At 55.7% G+C, this 16,238-nt stretch overlaps 3 protein-coding genes across 6 annotated transcripts; 1 reads left to right on the top strand and 2 right to left on the bottom strand.

The window, feature by feature from the left end:
• Positions 1-714: 714 nt before the first annotated feature.
• On the bottom strand, positions 715-6,491 carry MRPL10 (mitochondrial ribosomal protein L10). 2 transcript variants are annotated; one of them, XM_060646271.1, is made up of 6 exons: positions 6,381-6,460; positions 4,327-4,483; positions 4,075-4,244; positions 2,839-3,003; positions 2,479-2,623; positions 715-1,692 (listed from the first exon to the last, which is right to left on the bottom strand). In XM_060646271.1, the coding sequence occupies exons 3-6, from the start codon at positions 4,177-4,179 to the stop codon at positions 1,436-1,438; spliced, it is 672 nt and encodes a 223-aa protein (XP_060502254.1). In that variant the 5' UTR covers positions 4,180-4,244; positions 4,327-4,483; positions 6,381-6,460; the 3' UTR covers positions 715-1,435. The 2 variants fall into 2 exon arrangements, with proteins under 2 accessions (XP_060502254.1, XP_060502253.1); XM_060646270.2 differs by lacking the exon at positions 4,327-4,483 and having other exon boundaries at positions 6,381-6,491.
• A 41-nt stretch (positions 6,492-6,532) lies between these two features.
• Positions 6,533-11,686, top strand: LRRC46 (leucine rich repeat containing 46). 3 transcript variants are annotated; one of them, XM_060646268.1, is made up of 9 exons: positions 6,533-6,619; positions 6,810-6,928; positions 7,020-7,125; positions 8,440-8,548; positions 9,707-9,753; positions 10,031-10,140; positions 10,334-10,403; positions 10,753-10,901; positions 11,199-11,686. In XM_060646268.1, the coding sequence occupies exons 2-9, from the start codon at positions 6,919-6,921 to the stop codon at positions 11,564-11,566; spliced, it is 969 nt and encodes a 322-aa protein (XP_060502251.1). In that variant the 5' UTR covers positions 6,533-6,619; positions 6,810-6,918; the 3' UTR covers positions 11,567-11,686. The 3 variants fall into 3 exon arrangements, with proteins under 3 accessions (XP_060502251.1, XP_060502252.1, XP_060502250.1); XM_060646269.1 differs by lacking the exon at positions 6,533-6,619 and having other exon boundaries at positions 6,626-6,928; positions 10,753-10,880; XM_060646267.1 differs by lacking the exon at positions 6,533-6,619 and having other exon boundaries at positions 6,626-6,928.
• Positions 11,687-12,204: 518 nt separating this feature from the next.
• SCRN2 (secernin 2) lies at positions 12,205-15,794 on the bottom strand. The gene is made up of 8 exons (XM_081791260.1): positions 15,723-15,794; positions 15,205-15,379; positions 14,779-14,960; positions 13,992-14,191; positions 13,326-13,541; positions 13,022-13,187; positions 12,740-12,920; positions 12,205-12,476 (listed from the first exon to the last, which is right to left on the bottom strand). Exons 2-8 carry the CDS (start codon positions 15,376-15,378, stop codon positions 12,318-12,320), a joined length of 1,278 nt encoding a protein of 425 aa, XP_081647386.1. The 5' UTR covers position 15,379; positions 15,723-15,794; the 3' UTR covers positions 12,205-12,317.
• Positions 15,795-16,238: the final 444 nt, after the last annotated feature.

The following is a 16,238-nucleotide window of genomic DNA, read 5'->3' as shown; positions in this document are numbered from 1 at the left end:
AGATGCCTGTTTGCCATGCCATTCAGAGCCTCAGCACCTCTCCTGCTGCCCCGGGAGGGCATTGTTGGCACCCGGCAGGCTTCTGGAGTCAGGGAGAGCACTGGGCGGTACTGGCTAGATGGGCTCTGACACCCAGAAGCCTCAAGGGCCTTTTAATTCACTTCACATCGATCAACCATCCCTGGGGCATACAGCACAGTGCTGGGCACTGTGGGAAGCTGGTCCTGGACCAGGCCACAGAAAAGCTGCTGCGCACCGTCACTGCCAGAACGGTGCCTGTCCAGGACTGAGGAAGCTGTAGCACTGCCCCAAGTCTGGGAGGAAAGTTTGACAGCCACTTTGCTCATGCCAGTCAAGGACAAGGGCAGGCTCCTAGTTAAGCATTCTCTCTCCTTCATTAGCAACTTCTGGTTCTCCAAGATTTGGAGGAGGCCTCCCACTTGAGAGCCTCCAGACCCCCTCCTAACACAGAATTCTGTTTTGCCCCAGCTCTTTTGCTCAGAACCACTTGGGATAGGTTAGCTACTGGGCAAAGCCGGAAGCTGCTTTCAAAAGGACAACCATGTAAGAGATGCCATTTGTGGGACTGGTCCAGGGAGGGAAGAGACCTGGACATGGAAAGAGGAAGGATTTTCTAGAGACGAAGTGAGAGTCAAGGGTGGCCCTGAGAATTCGTCTACAGGGAGAATAAGCTTGCAAACAGCAAAAACGGAGTAAGTAAAATGCATTTCATTTTATCACAAAGCAGTGCTCCCAACCTCTTCCGTAACATGGCACACCCCGAGGGTGGAGAATTGACATTTAGGCACAACCGGGACCCTAATGAGGAAGGTCTAGGGCAGAGATCCAGGGCAAGGTCTTCAGAGCGGACAGAACCCGATTCAAGTCCTGTTCTGCCTCTTATCAGCTGCACAACCTGGGGCTGGCTATCGAACTTCGCCACCTCGTAGTTTTCTTCTCTGTGAAAAGGGGAATGGCATGTAAAGTGGTGGGGCCGGAGCCAGGCACAACAGGCTCTCCAGAGATGCCATTCTCAGCACGGTTACCCAGGTGAGCTATTCCAGCGCGTTGGACCCACGAGGGGATAGGATGGGAGACACGGGCAGCAAGGGACAGTGGACACGGAAGCAGAGAGCAACGCCCTCATCTGCTCAGCTTCTCTGCCTTGGACGTGGAGAGCTGAAAGACTGCTTCTATGAGGTCTCCGGTTGGGAAAACTAGGGACAAAGACACTGATTAAGAGCCTCCACCGGGAAATGGAGTAATGGAGCGCCTCCCCGTCTCTGAGTGGCCCTGTATCTGAGGAGGTCGTGGTCAGTGAAGTCGGGGGACACATGCCACTCCCCACCCCAAGTTCTTCCACATCTCTGATGGGTGATGGCACGGCCGGCAAGGGTACAGCGTGTTTGTGGGCAGGCTGGGTACAACAGGCTGGCTATGAGTCCGGAACAGGGTCAGGAGGGTCAGGCTGCCCGCTGGCTGGCACGACGGCGTCCCTTTCACGTTGCTGTCTGATGTACTGATCCAACAGGGCAGTCAGCTGCAGGGACCGGTGCTGAAGCAGGAAGTGGGTCTGGGCCATGAGGAAGGTGAGTCCTCCTACCAGCTCCCCCTGCACCAGGGCCAGGCTGGGAAGCTTGGAGTAGTTGATGAAGCCCTGCCTGCTGAGGATGGTGTCGTCAATGCAGCCACCTGGAAGGACACAGGGTTAGCTGGGCTCCCCACAAACGCCTCCCCTCCTCTGAAAACAATGTTCCGACCTGATGTTCCAGTGCGCGCTCTGCCGCCCTGCCTCACCTCCCACCCTCCCCACCCCCGATCTGGTTCTCGCTCCAGCCCCACCCCACTGCCACTCTGTTTGGGACCGAGCCCCTCTCTTCTTTCCTAACTCTTGCCTAGAAAACCCTTACGTAAGACATCCACCTGGCCCAACCCCCACTAAGTCATTGTTGCCTAACCTTTCTTAAAAGAACCAAGGAGCATGTGTGTATGGGGGCAGGGGGTCCACAGAGACCTATGAAACCAGTCTTCTCTATAGAAGAATCACCTCTGAGGATTCTTACCTTTGGGGGGGCGGCGGGGGGCGGGGGAGGGGGGGTCTGGGAAACATTGCTCACTGTCCCTCAGTGCCCTTGACCTGGGCTATTTGAGTTTCTCCGTCTGTGTGGACTTCAGCACCCCTACTCCACTGCTAGTCTCAAGGTGTCTGAACTCTCTCCCTGCAGGGCCCTCTCTCTGCCTCCCTTCTTTTTCCACCCAGTGCAGATATGACGCAGGGTAGTGAGCCAGCACAGCTTCTGGACTGACACAGGCGGCCCTCAACAAATGGCGCTACTGACTCAGGCCCCATCCGTGAGAGGATGTCCCTGCCAAGGATGTCCGCGGTCTTACCCACATGTACTCAGCAGATGGCACCGGGCTGCTGTAGCCCCCACTGCCCTTCGCCCCCATCCTCAACCCGCAGGGGTGCGCGCTCACCTAGCAGGGGCAGGAAAGGGACACCCTTCAAGATGCGCACCATCTCCTTGACTTTGGGCTCCTCACTGACCAGCAGCAAGTTGTGCCCCACAAAGAGGGGCAGCAGGTTCTGGTATTTGGAATCTGCTAGGAAGGGCTTCAGAACCTGGAACGGCAGGAAAGAGGGCTCACTGGGGACCAGTGGCCTGATCACAGGCCAGGTCGTGCCGAGGGTGCAAGCCGACTGTCTCCTCGGCCCCTAACTGCAGTTTAGGCGCCAGACTGGAGGAAGGGGGCTTGTGGAGTGGGGAGGGACAGTGGGGTCTGATTGGCAGGGGGCAGGGGAAATCCGGGCACCCACACCAGAGGGCTGCTGCCTACCTGGTTGGGGAAGATCTTCATCAAGATCTTGTGTTTCCGCAGCTGGTGCCGCACGAGAAGCTTGTCCTCGGCACTCAGAGCCACATTCTGACAGACAGCTATCATTCGGTTGTCTCGGAAAACTGCATCTATCTCCCGACGGAGGAGCCGGATAAGGCCTGTGTCCTGAAGTCAGGAAGGGATGACCAAGGGGACATAAGCTGCCCTTCTCTCCTTGTACCCCTTATTCCCTCAGGGACGGGTGCTGGAGCTCTCAGTGACGCCCAAGCTTGGAAAAGATCTGTGTACAAGCGGGAGGGTTGGGGCCCCGCCTCCCAAGTCGAGTTCCGTCTCCCACCCCACCCTTTCATTTTCATCAGGTAACGACGGTCTTTACAGCAGTGTTTTCAAACCTGAGAACGCTCATCCCCTTGAACTGGCCACCCATCTGACCCAGTCAACATTTGACAATAATGTGGTCAAAATTACTTTATCCCTCTGACACTGTTCTCGTGTTGAGGGATTTTACCAATTATAAAGACAAGATCACTCTTTGGCAGCATTAATTCAGAACTGAGCCATTTGCACAGGACAAGACTTCATTTTCTGAAGACCGTGTTTTCAAAGTTGACAGCTTGTGGACCCGACAATGAGCGTGGAGTTACAAATTCTCCACTGGCCCTTCTGTTCTTTTTTAAAGGACAAAAACTCTCTTATCATTTCTCTAGGAAAACATGGAAACTTCAAGCCCTTTCAAGACAGGAGATACGGGGCGCCTGGGCGGCTCAGTTGGTTCAGTGTCCGACTCCTGATTTCGGCTCAGGTCATGATCTCATGGTTCGTGAGTTCGAGCCCCACGTCGGGCTCTGTGCCGACAGCACTCCACCTGCTTGGGATTCTCTCTGCCTCTCTCTGTCCCTCTCCCACTTGCACGCGCACGCACGCTCTCTTTCAAAATAAATAAATCAACTTAAAAAAAAAAAAAAAAAAAGACAGGAGCTATCCTTTCCCCTACCCCCACCTGCTTGGACAGCTTTTCATACACACATTTTTGGAGGCAAGTAAAGAATGCAGGCAATCCAGGAGGCCTGTCCGATCCACGGAGCCCCAAACGCCAAGCAGAACCAAGTGCACGTTTCATTTTAAAGCATGTGGACCACAGGGTCAAAGAGGGGAAGTAATGACGTGGAGGGCTGTGTCCTGGGCACTGCTTCGTTATGGCCAGCATCACAGCACCAAGGACAGTCTCCTCCTTACCTCCTGCGGGGGGCTGGGAGGACATGGTAGGCATCGTGGGTTGACAGCAGGCTTGGGGGGGATATACTCAGTGAGAGCCATCAGCTTCTGCCGCTCAAAGTGCATCACGCGACGATGGCGGGTAACAGCCTTGGAGCCACAGCGGACAGTCTGGCGGGTGGGCAGCCGGCCTGGGAGGGGAAACGGCAACGCTGTGATGAGTGCCCTCTGGGAGTCCTTAGTCGGTGGGCTTCAGATGGAGAAAAAGCTCACCTCTGGGCAAGCCAACCACAGCTCACAGAGCTAGACTCAACACAAGAGGGGAACAAGGAATTGTCTGCTAGGAATCCTAAACTCCCCAAACTTCTCTTTAACGGGCGACCTTAGGTCAGCTGCTTGATCCTTGGAGGCTCCCATTTCGCCAGCTCTTCTTCATGCACAGAGATGGGGGAAAAGATGAGAACAAAGGAAAAGTATTTTGACTACATTAAAAAAAGGCGGGGGTAGGGGCGCCTGGGTGGCTCAGTCGGTTAAGCGTCCGACTTCAGCTCAGGTCACGATCTCGCGGTCCGTGAGTTCGAACCCCACGTCGGGTTCTGGGCTGATGGCTCAGAGCCTGGAGCCTGCTTCCGATTCTGTGTCTCCCTCTCTCTCTGCCCCTCCCCCGTTCATGCTCTCTCTCTGTCTCAAAAATAAATAAACGTTAAAAAAAAATTAAAAAAAAAAAAAAAAAGGCGGGGGGGTGAGGGTTGAGCAATTTTTTTTTTTCTAAAATGGCCGAAGAGTAAATATTTTAAGTTCGAGAACCATACAGTCTGTCGCCACTATTCAACCATGCCACTGTATCATGAAAGCAATCATAGCCAATACGAAACAAGCAGATGTGGCTGTATTCCAATAAAAGTTTATTTCTAAAACATGATGACCAGTTCTGCCACAACATGCCAACCCCTGGTCTAAGCCAGTGGTTCTCAAGGTGCACTCCTGCCACCCAGCCAGCAACATCAGTATCATCTGAGAACGTGTTAGAAATACAAGTTCCCAGGGCCTGTCCTAGACCTACTGAAGCAGGAGCTCTGGAAGGGAGCCCAGCAAACAGTGTCCTAATAAGACCTGCAGGGGTTACAGATGCATGCTGATGTCGCAAAACCACTGCTCTCAGCACTGCTCTGAAGCCTTCTCCCATGATTTGAAGCAGGAGGGAAAAGAAGTTATACAGCGCTCACAGCTCCCCCAAACAGGCCTCCCTTGCCTCTCTTCTTGTTTGCAGCCATCGGTGAAGAGTAGCCCTCGGAAGACAAGGGAGCCACTTGAAAGCCCTAAGCCCAAGTGACCCCTTCATCTTGGACAAAAGGACCCAGACTAGAGCCTCCCACCTGCAGCCTTTCCCAAGACTGAGATGGAATCTCAGGGAAAATTCAGCTAGAAAAGGTGGTTCTAACAGGGAGCATGCAGGTTTGCTGGGGTGAGAGGTTTTATTGCCAGCAACCACAAAACCTAAGAACACAGGGCTCTGGATCAGATGGAACCAGATTTTAATCTCTCTTCTGCCACTTACTAGCTGTGACCTTGACCAGTCACTCAACTGGTCTAAACTTGAACTTCTTCACCTGTAAAGAGGCCATGGTAATGACTTCTTCATGACAAGCTTTAAGATTTAAATGAGATAATACATGTAAATCATTTATCACTGTGCCTGGCCTGTATCATGTGCTCAAAACCATTCATTAAACAAACATCTATTTCATGCCTACTAACGCCCACACCACGCCACCTGCTGGCGATGGTGAATGAGCATGGTTCTGCCCTTAGGGAGTTTGAAGTCTAACACAGGAGACAGACACATAATAAACAAATGCAAAATTACATGATGGGTAAAGGGGGTCAATAAACAGGGTGCGAAATACAGATTTCTGCTTTGCAGAAGGTGGCCAGGGCAGGCCTGAGAAAATGACATTTAAGCTGAGACCGTAAAAAGGTGGCATAGCGCCAAGGTCGGGACCGGCAGTGGTTCCAGCAAAGGAAACCGGAGGCGAGCAAGAGCCAGGTGGTAGACTATAGAAACCCAGAAAAGGAAGGAGTACTCAGACATAGGGAAGAAATACAGCAGTTGTCGCTGACGTTGTTGCTGCGCTGCTGTTATCACTAGTATCTGGGGTCACAGGGAATTAGCTGGAGGAAGGAGGCCAGCGATCTGGCTGGTGTCTGGGGTCATCGAGAGCTGTCTGGAGTAAGAGATTACGGAAGGGGATCAGTGGTGGAGGAGGGGAGAGGAGAACTAAGAGCACCGGCCGGAACGCGCCGTGAGGACCTGGGCCGCTCCTTACCCGCCTGGGGCAGGAGACCCCCTCGCAACTTCCCAGCCAGGGCCGCAGCCATCCTCACCGGAAGAACAGCCAGGAGCCGGGCGAGACGGAAGGAGCTAAGGATTGTGGGAAGCCCTGGGGCCGGAAGCAGCCGCCGGATCCGCCGGCTGGAGCAGTAATCCGCATGCGCGCTAAGCCCAGGACCGCCTAGTCCGCGCTCCCTGACGCCCCAACTGGCGTCCAGTCTCCTAGCAACGACGGTTAGCCTCTTCCGCACAGCTCTCTTCTCGGGATCCTCACCCTCCACTCTCTGCCCACAGTCCCCCCATTGGGGACTAGCGAAGCCCCTCTGCACCCCTCAAACTCCAGACCCGTCTCCTCGATTTATTTTTGTCTTCTACCCCGCCTCATTAATTTGCTCTGAATCAACACTTTCCCTTGTCCCTCCAGTCTCTGAAATTCTCTCTTCTCGTACCATCCTGGGTTCCGCCATCCCGGGGACTAAATTGCTCTGCTTCCTTTCGTGCTAATCCCGCGCCAGGCCAGTAGCCTTTAGATCATGCCCGGAGGTGAGTAGGGGATGGAGAGGTGGGTAGAACAGTTGGATAACAGTAGGGTCAGGCTTCCAAGAATAAGGGAATCGTTCTCGTCTTTTCACAGGTAATTTTGCCCAGAGTCCAGAGGAAGGAGGCTTGTGCATCACTGAAACCCTTATCACTAAGCGGAACTTGGCCTTCCCTGAGGATGAGGATCTGTCAGAGAAGATGTGAGTGCGGCGGGAGGAGAGGGGTGCTGGACAATTGAAACACACAGAATGACCAGTCCCCTGAGCTGTACTGTTTCTTCAGCTCATCTTTGTCCCTCTCTTTACTTACTCCATGCATCCAGTCAATGGTAATGTCTAATCGACTCTGCCTCCTTAAACAGTATTCCCTTCCTTCCTTCCTTCCTTCCTTCCTTCCTTCTTTTTACCATGCCCGCTCAACTGCCTTGAATAAGGCTCTTAAGTAAGCCATCGCCTCTCAATGAACTCTTCATCAGTTTCCCTGCCCCCAGTCCAGGTTCCCCATATGGTTGCCAAAGTGATCCTTTTAAATGACAAATCTGATCAGGCACTCCCTGGTAGAACCTTCCTTGGCTCCCTAGTACTTCCAGGATAAAATCGAAATACCCTAGCATGAGTTGACCATTGCTGCCTTTTTCGCCATTCTCCACAATTCCTCCAAGACCCTCTGTTCTCACACCTTAGCACCTTTTCAGATGGTGCTGAGCACCTGGGAGCTTGTTAGTAATGAAGACTTTCAGGCCCACCTCAGACCTACTGAATCAGAATCTACATTTTAACAAGACCCCCAAGGGATTCATGGGCAACTAAAGTTGGAAAAGGCCTGGATTCTCACATACTGTTTCTTCTGCTTGAAATGCCTTCTCCTCATCCCCCTCTCACCTTCCTGGCTAACTCCTACTTGTACGTCACCTCCTCCAGGAAGCATTGCCTGCTCCCCTATTGAGGACTCAGTGCACAGTCCATGTACCCCCTTAGTCCCTTCATGTGTCTGTCACCCACTTGTCCTAGATGTTTGGCCTGCTTCCCTAATAGTGATGGGCAGGGACTCTCATTTGTCTCCAGTGGGCACTCAGTAAATGTTGTGGAATTAATGAATGAGTGGATGAATCAAGTGATTTTCCTTCCATGGACCACTCGAAAGGGAAGTGAGGACGGATATTCCTGCAGAGATGGTCTCATCCCTGTGCCAGTGCCCGCTTCCACCATCTGAGCTGGCCCAGGGAAGCCTTCCCTGGCCCCTGAGTCTCTCTGGGAACTGTAAGCTGTCAACCAGTTCCCAATCCAAGGGTCCTATTCCTCTCACCCTCTGATTCTTCCCGGTGCTACTTATCGAGATCCAGGTCTCCAGGTTGACCTGGTTTCATGATCTGGACACTGCCTCATGAGTCAAGAAGTCCTGACATCTCAGCCAAGCCACTTCGCTCGAAAACCCTTTCCTACCCCCTCCCATCTTCCCTGCCAAGGGACCACAGAAGTGGGATCTGTTACACCACCTGCTGACTGTTCCCCCAGGTTTCACACTCTTGCTGAACTGCAGACTGTCCGCCTGGACCGAGAGGGGATTACTGCTATCAGCAACCTCGAGGGCCTCCAGAATCTTCACAGCCTCTATCTGCAAGCGGTACCTTCTTGCCTCCTGCTCTCCCTCCCCCCTTGCCCTCTGTGGACCAAGTCTGTTTAATGTGAAAGGAACCAGTCAGGCCATCTTGCCCATTCCCTGGTGTTCAGGTAGGCAGACCTTCATTGAGACTGTTCCAGAGGGGGCACCTGGCTGGCTCAGTCAGTGGAGCATGTGACTCTTGATCTCAGGGTTGTAAGTTCGAGCCCCACGTTGAGGGTAGAGATTGCTTAAAAATAAAATCTTTTTTAAAAAAGAAAATGTTGGGGCACCTGGGTGGCTCAGTCGGTTAAGCGTCCGACTTCAGCTCAGGTCACGATCTCGCGGTCCGTGGGTTCGAGCCCCGCATCGGGCTCTGTGCTGACAGCTCAGAGCCTGGAGCCTGCTTCCAATTCTGTGTCTCCCTCTCTCTCGGCCCCTCCCCCGTTCATGCTCTCTCTCTGTCTCAAAAATAAATAAACGTTAAAAAAAAAAAAAAGAGAAAGAAAGAAAAGAAAATGTTCCCAGATGAATCAGGAATTCTCTTGAAAGACTAATCCTCCCAAAAGATATCCTGAGCATGCTCCTGAATCACTGTTTGTTTTTCTTGTGTATGTCAGATACTTCTCTTGGTTTAGAAGTTCTTTTTGGTGTCTACCCTAAATCTCCCGTGTTCTATAGCTCGAGCGCATTTCCTGTTTTGAGGAAATGAAAGAGGGAACCAGAAGATTCCTCTGCATCCTTTAGAACCCTGAAGGCTGTCTGGTGGTAGTGGGTGGTTGGTTGATTGGATATACATATTCAACTCCTCCAGGTTGAATATATCCAGTGCCCTTAACCTTTCTTCACAGAAACCTTCAAAATCAAAGTAATATATGTTCATTGTTCCCTCCGTGTACATAAGCCACCACCAAGGCTTTTCCTATTTCCCCGTGGCCCCTTGGTTTCCTTCTTGATTTCCAGGTCACTCTTTGGTTGTGGGGTGAGCAGGGTATACTTTAATGAAGTTTATCTAGCCCCTAAGTTTACACCCCTAACCATCCACCCAGAGAAAGCAAATCATTTCGAGGTAGTGACAGCTCCAGTTCCGGAAGTGGGGTGATTATTCCCAGGGTGCCAGCCCTCCAGCTGCAAGAGCAGACATGGTCGGCTTAGTTTTCCCAACTCATTTGCTTTCTGCAGAATAAGATCCAGCGAATTGAGAACCTGGCCTGCATCCCCTCCTTGCGGTATGTGGGGTCAGGGCTCAGGCCCGTGGGGAGGGGGTCGGGAGGGAAACACGGGGACACCCCAGAGAACTGACTGGCTCAGACATCTCCAAGCCCAACGTCTGGTCAGCTCAGGACCCCGCAAGCCTCACTCTGCTTCTCTCACCCCAGAAGACCATGTGTCCCCATCCATTGTGTGGCTGCTCAGCCAGGGGCCCCGAGTGCCTGCTGCCTTCCTCCCTTCCTTTGGCGGTTCTGTGACTCAGCTCTGTCTCTGCACCCCTCCCTTCCCCTGCAGCTTCCTGTCTCTGGCAGGAAACCAAATTAGGCAGGTGGAAAACCTCCATGACCTCCCACATCTCCAGTTTCTGGACCTTTCAGAGAACCTGATAGAAACACTGAAGCTGGGTAGGAATGTCCTTGCCCCGGCTCACGGGCTAAGACTTGGGCAGGACCCTCCCTCCCTCCCCTCTGCCACCACCTCCCTATGCTTGTATTGGCGGCAAAGCCTCTGGGGGTCCTGGGAGGTGGAAAAGAGGCAGTGGCTTTGGGCCAGAAGGTGGGTATGGGACCCTCACTGCCCTCTCTTTGGTGTGTGCAGATGAATTCCCGCAGAGCCTTCTCATCCTCAACCTGAGTGGAAACAGCTGCACCAACCGGGATGGGTACAGGTGAAGATGCATTGAGGGTGGGAAGAAATGGGGTGATGGCTGAGCTCCTCGTATTCTTAACTCCACACGGACTCCCTCTCGGCCTGCAAACTTGGGGTCACCATCCATGGCACCTTCTCGTCTCTCACCCCAGCTCAAGTGGGCCGCTTTTTCTCTTCCACCCCGCCCCCCCCACAGAGGTCCACATGGAGCCAGCCCTTAGCTCTTTGGGGCCGAGCGCAGGCCCGTCTCCCAGCTTGTGAACACCACCCCTCTGGGTGCGGTTCCTATGGCTTGTGCCTGCACGCCCTCCCAGGCCCCCCACCCGGGGCCGCCCTCCTGGGTAGCCTCTGCCCTTTCTGCCCTGCAGGGAGCTAGTGACAGAAGCCCTGCCACTGCTCCTGGACCTGGACAAGCAGCCTGTGTTAGAGCGCTGGGCCTCGGACGAGGAGGATAAAGACTCAAGCGACGAGGACGAGGAGTTCCCGGAGCTGAGTGGTCCGTTCTGCACAGAGCGAGGTGGCCGGGCTTTCCAAGGCTTGCGCCCTCCCTAGAACTCACCTCTGCCCTGTGGGGCACTGGGGAAGCTAAGATAGCAGCGGGGGCGAGGGAGGAGGCCCCAGGCCCAGACCAGCATCTGGGTCAGAGCATGGTACAGCCGGGGCCAGGTATCAGCCTGGCGTGCAGGCGACTCACCCTCCCCATTAGGGCCGACAGAGGGTTAGTTTGGGCAGGGTGTCAGCCAGAGAACTCCCGCCTCAGCCCAGGGGCCGTCCTGCCAGGCCATCTGCCGCCTCCCATCTTGGCCCCTCGCAGGCTTCCTCGAGGAGCTGAAGCAGGAGATGAGCAGACACAAGGAACTCAGGCAGCAGGCAGCCCTGACGGAGCACCTCCTGAGGATGGGGACAAAGCCCGCCCTCACCGACCTCCCCCAGCTGCCCGGGGGGGCCCTGGCTAGGGACGGCAGTCCTTCTGTCACTCCCACGCGGAGGAAGGAGACACCCCCCAAGCCCGCCTCCCTGCCACAAGCCACCTCTGCCACCAAGAAACCCTGCCCTCTGGTTGCCAGCCAGCAAAGCACTGTCCAGGCAAAGAAGGGGGCCCGAGCAGCCACAGCCCCCAAGGCCTCACTGGCTGGGGCCCCCAGCACAACCAAAATGGTGACCAAAAGAGTCAAGAAATGAAGTGCAGTCCCTCCTTATCAGCAATGCCACAGGAACAAGGAATGGGGAAGAAACAGGGTCTCCTTCTCAGACCCCTCTCCTGTGGCAGGAGCCCACCCCAATAAAAAATGTCTCCAGGCCCTGAATGCGTCTTTCACGTCACTTGGGGGGGTGCATCTCAGGGGAAGCAAGCCGTCAGGGTAGTGGGAAACAGTCACAGAAACACAGAACCTGATTCTAAAGAACACGTGTCTTACCTTTCGGGAACTACCCAAAGGGCTGGCACACCTCAACCCCTCCCCCCCAGCTTCCTGGGTCCTGAGTGGGCATCACCTTGTGGAAGATGCCATCTCACTGCCACTCCCAGGGACTGCCCTTCCAAGGCTCAAGCCAAGGACCCAAAACCCCGCGGTTCTAATTCTCCCCAGATAGTAGCCCCATTTTGTGCCAGGCGTGATCTCTTGCACACACGCGCTCACACACCTGGGGGGGGGGGGCACCTCTCCTCACAGGCCCCTTCCACAACCTTCTCCATCACCCAAGTGAGAAGACTGTGCTGCCTGGCAAGCCCACCAGAAGCCCTGTAGCCAGCTCAGGGCTGTCCTTTGCCCTCATTTGGCTCTCCTGCCCCTGCCAGACCTGGGATCAAGTTCACTGAACAGGGAAATAACATACTTTATTGAGGCAAAGGCCGAGCTGGCCACCCAAAACAAGGCTGAGGGGAGCAAAGGGATTGCACTGGGGTCCTGTGCCTACCCCGGCCCCATGGTGCTCAGGCATATACCTGGCTCTCCCTTTCCACAAAGGCCTGGAAGAGGCCACCCAGCTCCTGTGGGGGTGGCACCTGCTCCCCAGCCAGCAGCCGCCGCGCAGCCTCCAGGCCCTCCTGCTCCAGATCCCGCTGCTTCTGCCAGAGCTGCTGCCCCCGATCCTGCCCAGGAAAGGTGGAGATGGGTCCCAGGGACAGGCTTCCCTCTGGACGGAGGGGAGACGCCTGCCTTCTGCCACAAGCAGGAGGAAGGACAGGGCACCCGGTCTTCTCCTGGGCAGCTGGCTTTGAAGGCAAAGACTCCGCTCCCCGCAACTCTGGAGTCTCTCCTCCCCTCCCGGATCCCCTCATATTTCCAGAATCCCAGCTGGGGGCAGGAGAAGTGAGTCATGGCCCCAGAGTAGCCCCTATTCCTCGAGGGTTACCTGCTCGCTCTCTATCAGCCCCAGGGCCACCTGGTGCCGGAGGTAGAGGGTGTGCCGGCGATCCACCTGAGTCTGGAATCGGGGCTGAGTCCGAACAGGGTCCCATGCTCCAAAAGTGGGGGACAGCACCTGGGGGGCCTGGGCCGCCCCCGCCCCGAAGATGAAAGGTTTGAACACCGACCTAACGGGACAGAGATGGAGGGAACAAAGGTTATCACATCCCCCCGATCTTCCCCCGCCTGGCACCCTCTCCCCCGCCTTCCCCGCCCCCATTCCTCTCACCTGGATGGGTCTGGAGTAGCGGTGAGGAAGTGGACGCAGGGCTGTGTGGGATCCCGGGGCAGGATGGACACCATGCTGGCCGTGGTGCGAAAGCCTCCAGAGTCCATACAGATGCCGCTCTCCTTGTTCCTGAGGATGCCCATCATCACCTCTGCCGTGATGCCCCCTGCGAAGGAGGACAGGCTGAGGGGCCCTCCAGGCAGAAGGGGGACCTCTGGCCTTGCATCAAAGCTGTGGGAGAGGAGAGAGGCTGGCACCACTGTGGCCCTCCTGGCCCCCACCCCACCGCCGTCCACGCACTGACCTTGCTGCTGCTGCAGAAGCTGTTGCCCGGCCCGGAAGCGGGCTTTGGCAGCCTCCATGCGCACAGGCTGCTGGGTCAGGGAGAAGACCTGAGCGAAGTCAAAAGTGCTCTGTCCATCCCACCAGCCCTGGGCCAGGGCACGGGTCCGAAGGTCTGCGTGCTCGGCCGAGATGTCCGTGCCTACGCTCAACTGGTTGGAGATGTTACGGGCCCCTTCTGTGGAGAAGTAGGGGGCGGGGGGTGGCTCATTTGTCATTAAGCACCTACTCTGTGCCAGGTGCTAAGAAGATGATGGTGAAGAGAACGGACCTGCCCCCGTGGAGCGGGAGACAGACAAAATGATCACAGAAATGAATGTGAGCTTGCAACCGTGGTGCACATGATGAAAAGGCACCTGCTTGCATATAAGGGGGAAACTTGACCACCAGGGAGTCCAGGAAGTCTCCCCAGAGAAGGCGGCCAGCTAAAGTACAAGAGGACTTAAGCAGGTAAAGTGAGGAGGGAAGTTCCCCACTGGGCTCACTTCCCACCTTCCTTGGGTGTGCCTGCCAGTGAGAAGTTTGCACGTGGATCCGCCCTGCCCTTCACCCAGGGTTTTCCCACCCCCTCCCGAGGCTGGCAAAAGGGGACAGCTCTGGGAGGCGAGCCCCGGCGCTGGGCTCTCACCCTGGATCCTCTGTGCGGCCCACAGCCTCCCTGCCGTCTCTAGCACCCACGCCTCAGTCCGGTCAGCCAGCAGGAATGTGTTGTGGTAGCAGAACGGTGTGGGGTCCTCCCGGCAGCTGCCCCCTTGCCCGTGGCGCGCCAGCAAGTCTGTGATCACACGCAAGGCCTCCAGGGCAGAGCTGCTCCGTTCCAAAGCCAGCCTGGCATGAAGGGATGCACGGAAGGGGAACGCAGCGTCAGTGGCTGGTGACGGAAGCTCCAATGGACGGAAGGCGCCCAGAGAGGCCCAAGTCACACAAAAAAATCCGCCCGTTGGTTGTATGAAAGCGCAGTTAGGCGGGTGTTTTTCAAGTTCTTCTCTGAGGGTCCCAGGAAGAGGCCTCAAACGTGGTTTCAGAGAAAGAAGGGGCCCGAGTTCCCCAGCCTCTCTTCAACCAGAGCTGCTCTGCTCTTACTGGTTTTGTAAATCGGGACTCCATATGAGATTTCAGTTGGGAGGGGAAAAAAAAAAAAAAGTACTCCTATTTAAAAAAGAAATTTGAAACCACTGCCCTATTTCTGGGACAGGAGAGGCCCAGAAGCGGCCACATTCGGGAGCTCCTTACCAGACTGTGGCGATGGGGCCAGGAGAGAGGAGGAGCAGGGGCGGCCTCTCTGGTGACGGGCAACGGGGACGAAAAGGAGGAGGCCCTGGTGTATCTAGCTGAGGGGAGGGGAGGATGGCCTGGGTCTGTCCTCGGCTCTCAGCCTTTCAGTGTGTAGAGATGAGGGAAGGCAGGGTCCGCACCTGAGTAGGTCCATGCCTAGTAGGGCTTCCCCCTCTCCAACTGGCTCCTTGGTCCACACTGCCTCATTGCCAATGCAGACACCATGCTCATTGGCGCCCATCTCAGCCCCCCACAGCCAAGAAGGGCGGCTCAGGATTACAGCGTGAGTCCTTGACACCTGTTCCACCTCAATGTAGGTGCACTGCAGGTAAGGGAGGAGAGAGGGAGTCCATTCAGAAAGGGTTTTATCATTCCCATTGTACAGATGAGGAAACCGAGGTGGACAGCAGCTAAACAACAGGCCAGGTCCAGGTTGGTAGACTGGAAGGTCACGCTCTTCCCACCACATCCGGGGACTTGCCAGGTGCGAGGCGCAGAGGAGGAGGGTCTTAGAAGACTGCCTAGATCGACCACACCTCCCGCCCCTTCCATAAGGCCTAACCCACCTGGAGCCGGCTGCCAGGGGCATGAGTGCCTGCTGGTACAAACACCACCTCCTGCACCTCGTCCCGCGGTCGGTCGGAATTCTTGGCAAAGATCACAGCTGGGATGGCCGAGGCCGGGGGCACGGAAACAAAGCAATCGCAGGAACACGGGGTGTCAGAGCTCCACGAAGCCATCTGGGGAGAGGTGGAGGTGCATGTGTCCCCCTCACGCCGCCTCTCCACCATCCTGGCCAGAGCTCAGCCCTAGGGAGCCCCCCCTTCCCAACACGTGTAAACAGGCACTCAGGGAAGACACTGCTGTTGGGTTCTGGACACACTCGATGCGCGGCGTGCACAGCCCAGGCTCCAGGCTTGGGAGGCAGCAGGCGGGCGCACACCGCAAGCTCCCAGGGCCCTGCCCAACTGGGAGCCCGACCCACCAGTGCCGTCGCGGGACCACCTCCCTCGCCACCCCACCCCACTCCCTCGCCCCTTTTCTGTCCACATTCTCGCCTCCCCAATACCGTTTGCCCCTCAACCTGTCTCCCTCCAAGATCCCCGGCTTAGTCTCGGGCGCTACCGCCTCCGCTTCGGGTCATTGGGCGGAGGCTCACAGGTGACCTGGAAGGCTTTGGCCCGGGGGGCGGAGCCGGAACCAAGCGCCTGCAGTTCCTTGGTTTTCCACCAGGGTGCGCGCCAATACTACTTCTTGGAGCGCAGCAGCGTGGGAGACCTTGCCCGTCCGCCTGCCCTTCCTAGCTCGGACGGCTCACGGGCACTTCCAGCCGAGACACCATGGGGAGAGGCATCTGCAGGTGGAAAGGAACCCACGTAAAAAGAGAGGAAAGAAAAACCGGCCAGATTTGTTAGAGAGCGCGGATTACTGGGGCATCCGGAGGAAAAACCTCAGCTCGCAGCGTCCTGGTTTCAATTACAAAGGTGCAACCTAGCCCTACCTCCCCCCCAGGGCATAAGATCTGAAAGATTGTTACAGGGAAGGAGGTCTAGGGATAACAAGTTAATGCATTAAAAAAGAATTTTTTTTTACATTTATT

The sequence above is a fragment of the Panthera onca genome, chromosome E1 (assembly GCF_046562875.1).
Source record: "Panthera onca isolate mPanOnc1 chromosome E1, mPanOnc1 haplotype 2, whole genome shotgun sequence".
NCBI lineage: Eukaryota > Metazoa > Chordata > Mammalia > Carnivora > Felidae > Panthera > Panthera onca.
This window is presented reverse-complemented; position numbering and strand designations above follow the sequence as displayed.

Excerpts from the sequence above, each read along its gene's own strand:
- MRPL10 (XM_060646270.2), bottom strand. The coding sequence starts at position 6,432 with ATGGCTGCGGCCCTGGCTGGGAAGTTGCGAGGGGGTCTCCTGCCCCAG. Across the intron at positions 3,004-4,074 it reads CTCCCAGCCCCCCGCAGGAG|GACACAGGCCTTATCCGGCT; the intron begins GTAAGGAGGAGA and ends TCCTGACTTCAG. Across the intron at positions 2,624-2,838 it reads TGAAGATCTTCCCCAACCAG|GTTCTGAAGCCCTTCCTAGC; the intron begins GTAGGCAGCAGC and ends CTGCCGTTCCAG.
- LRRC46 (XM_060646268.1), top strand. Across the intron at positions 7,126-8,439 it reads GAGGATCTGTCAGAGAAGAT|GTTTCACACTCTTGCTGAAC; the intron begins GTGAGTGCGGCG and ends CTGTTCCCCCAG. Across the intron at positions 10,902-11,198 it reads TCCGTTCTGCACAGAGCGAG|GCTTCCTCGAGGAGCTGAAG; the intron begins GTGGCCGGGCTT and ends GGCCCCTCGCAG.
- SCRN2 (XM_081791260.1), bottom strand. The coding sequence starts at position 15,378 with ATGGCTTCGTGGAGCTCTGACACCCCGTGTTCCTGCGATTGCTTTGTT. Across the intron at positions 13,542-13,991 it reads GGCCGCACAGAGGATCCAGG|AAGGGGCCCGTAACATCTCC; the intron begins GTGAGAGCCCAG and ends ACTTCTCCACAG. Across the intron at positions 12,921-13,021 it reads GCTACTCCAGACCCATCCAG|GTCGGTGTTCAAACCTTTCA; the intron begins GTGAGAGGAATG and ends CTGTCCCGTTAG.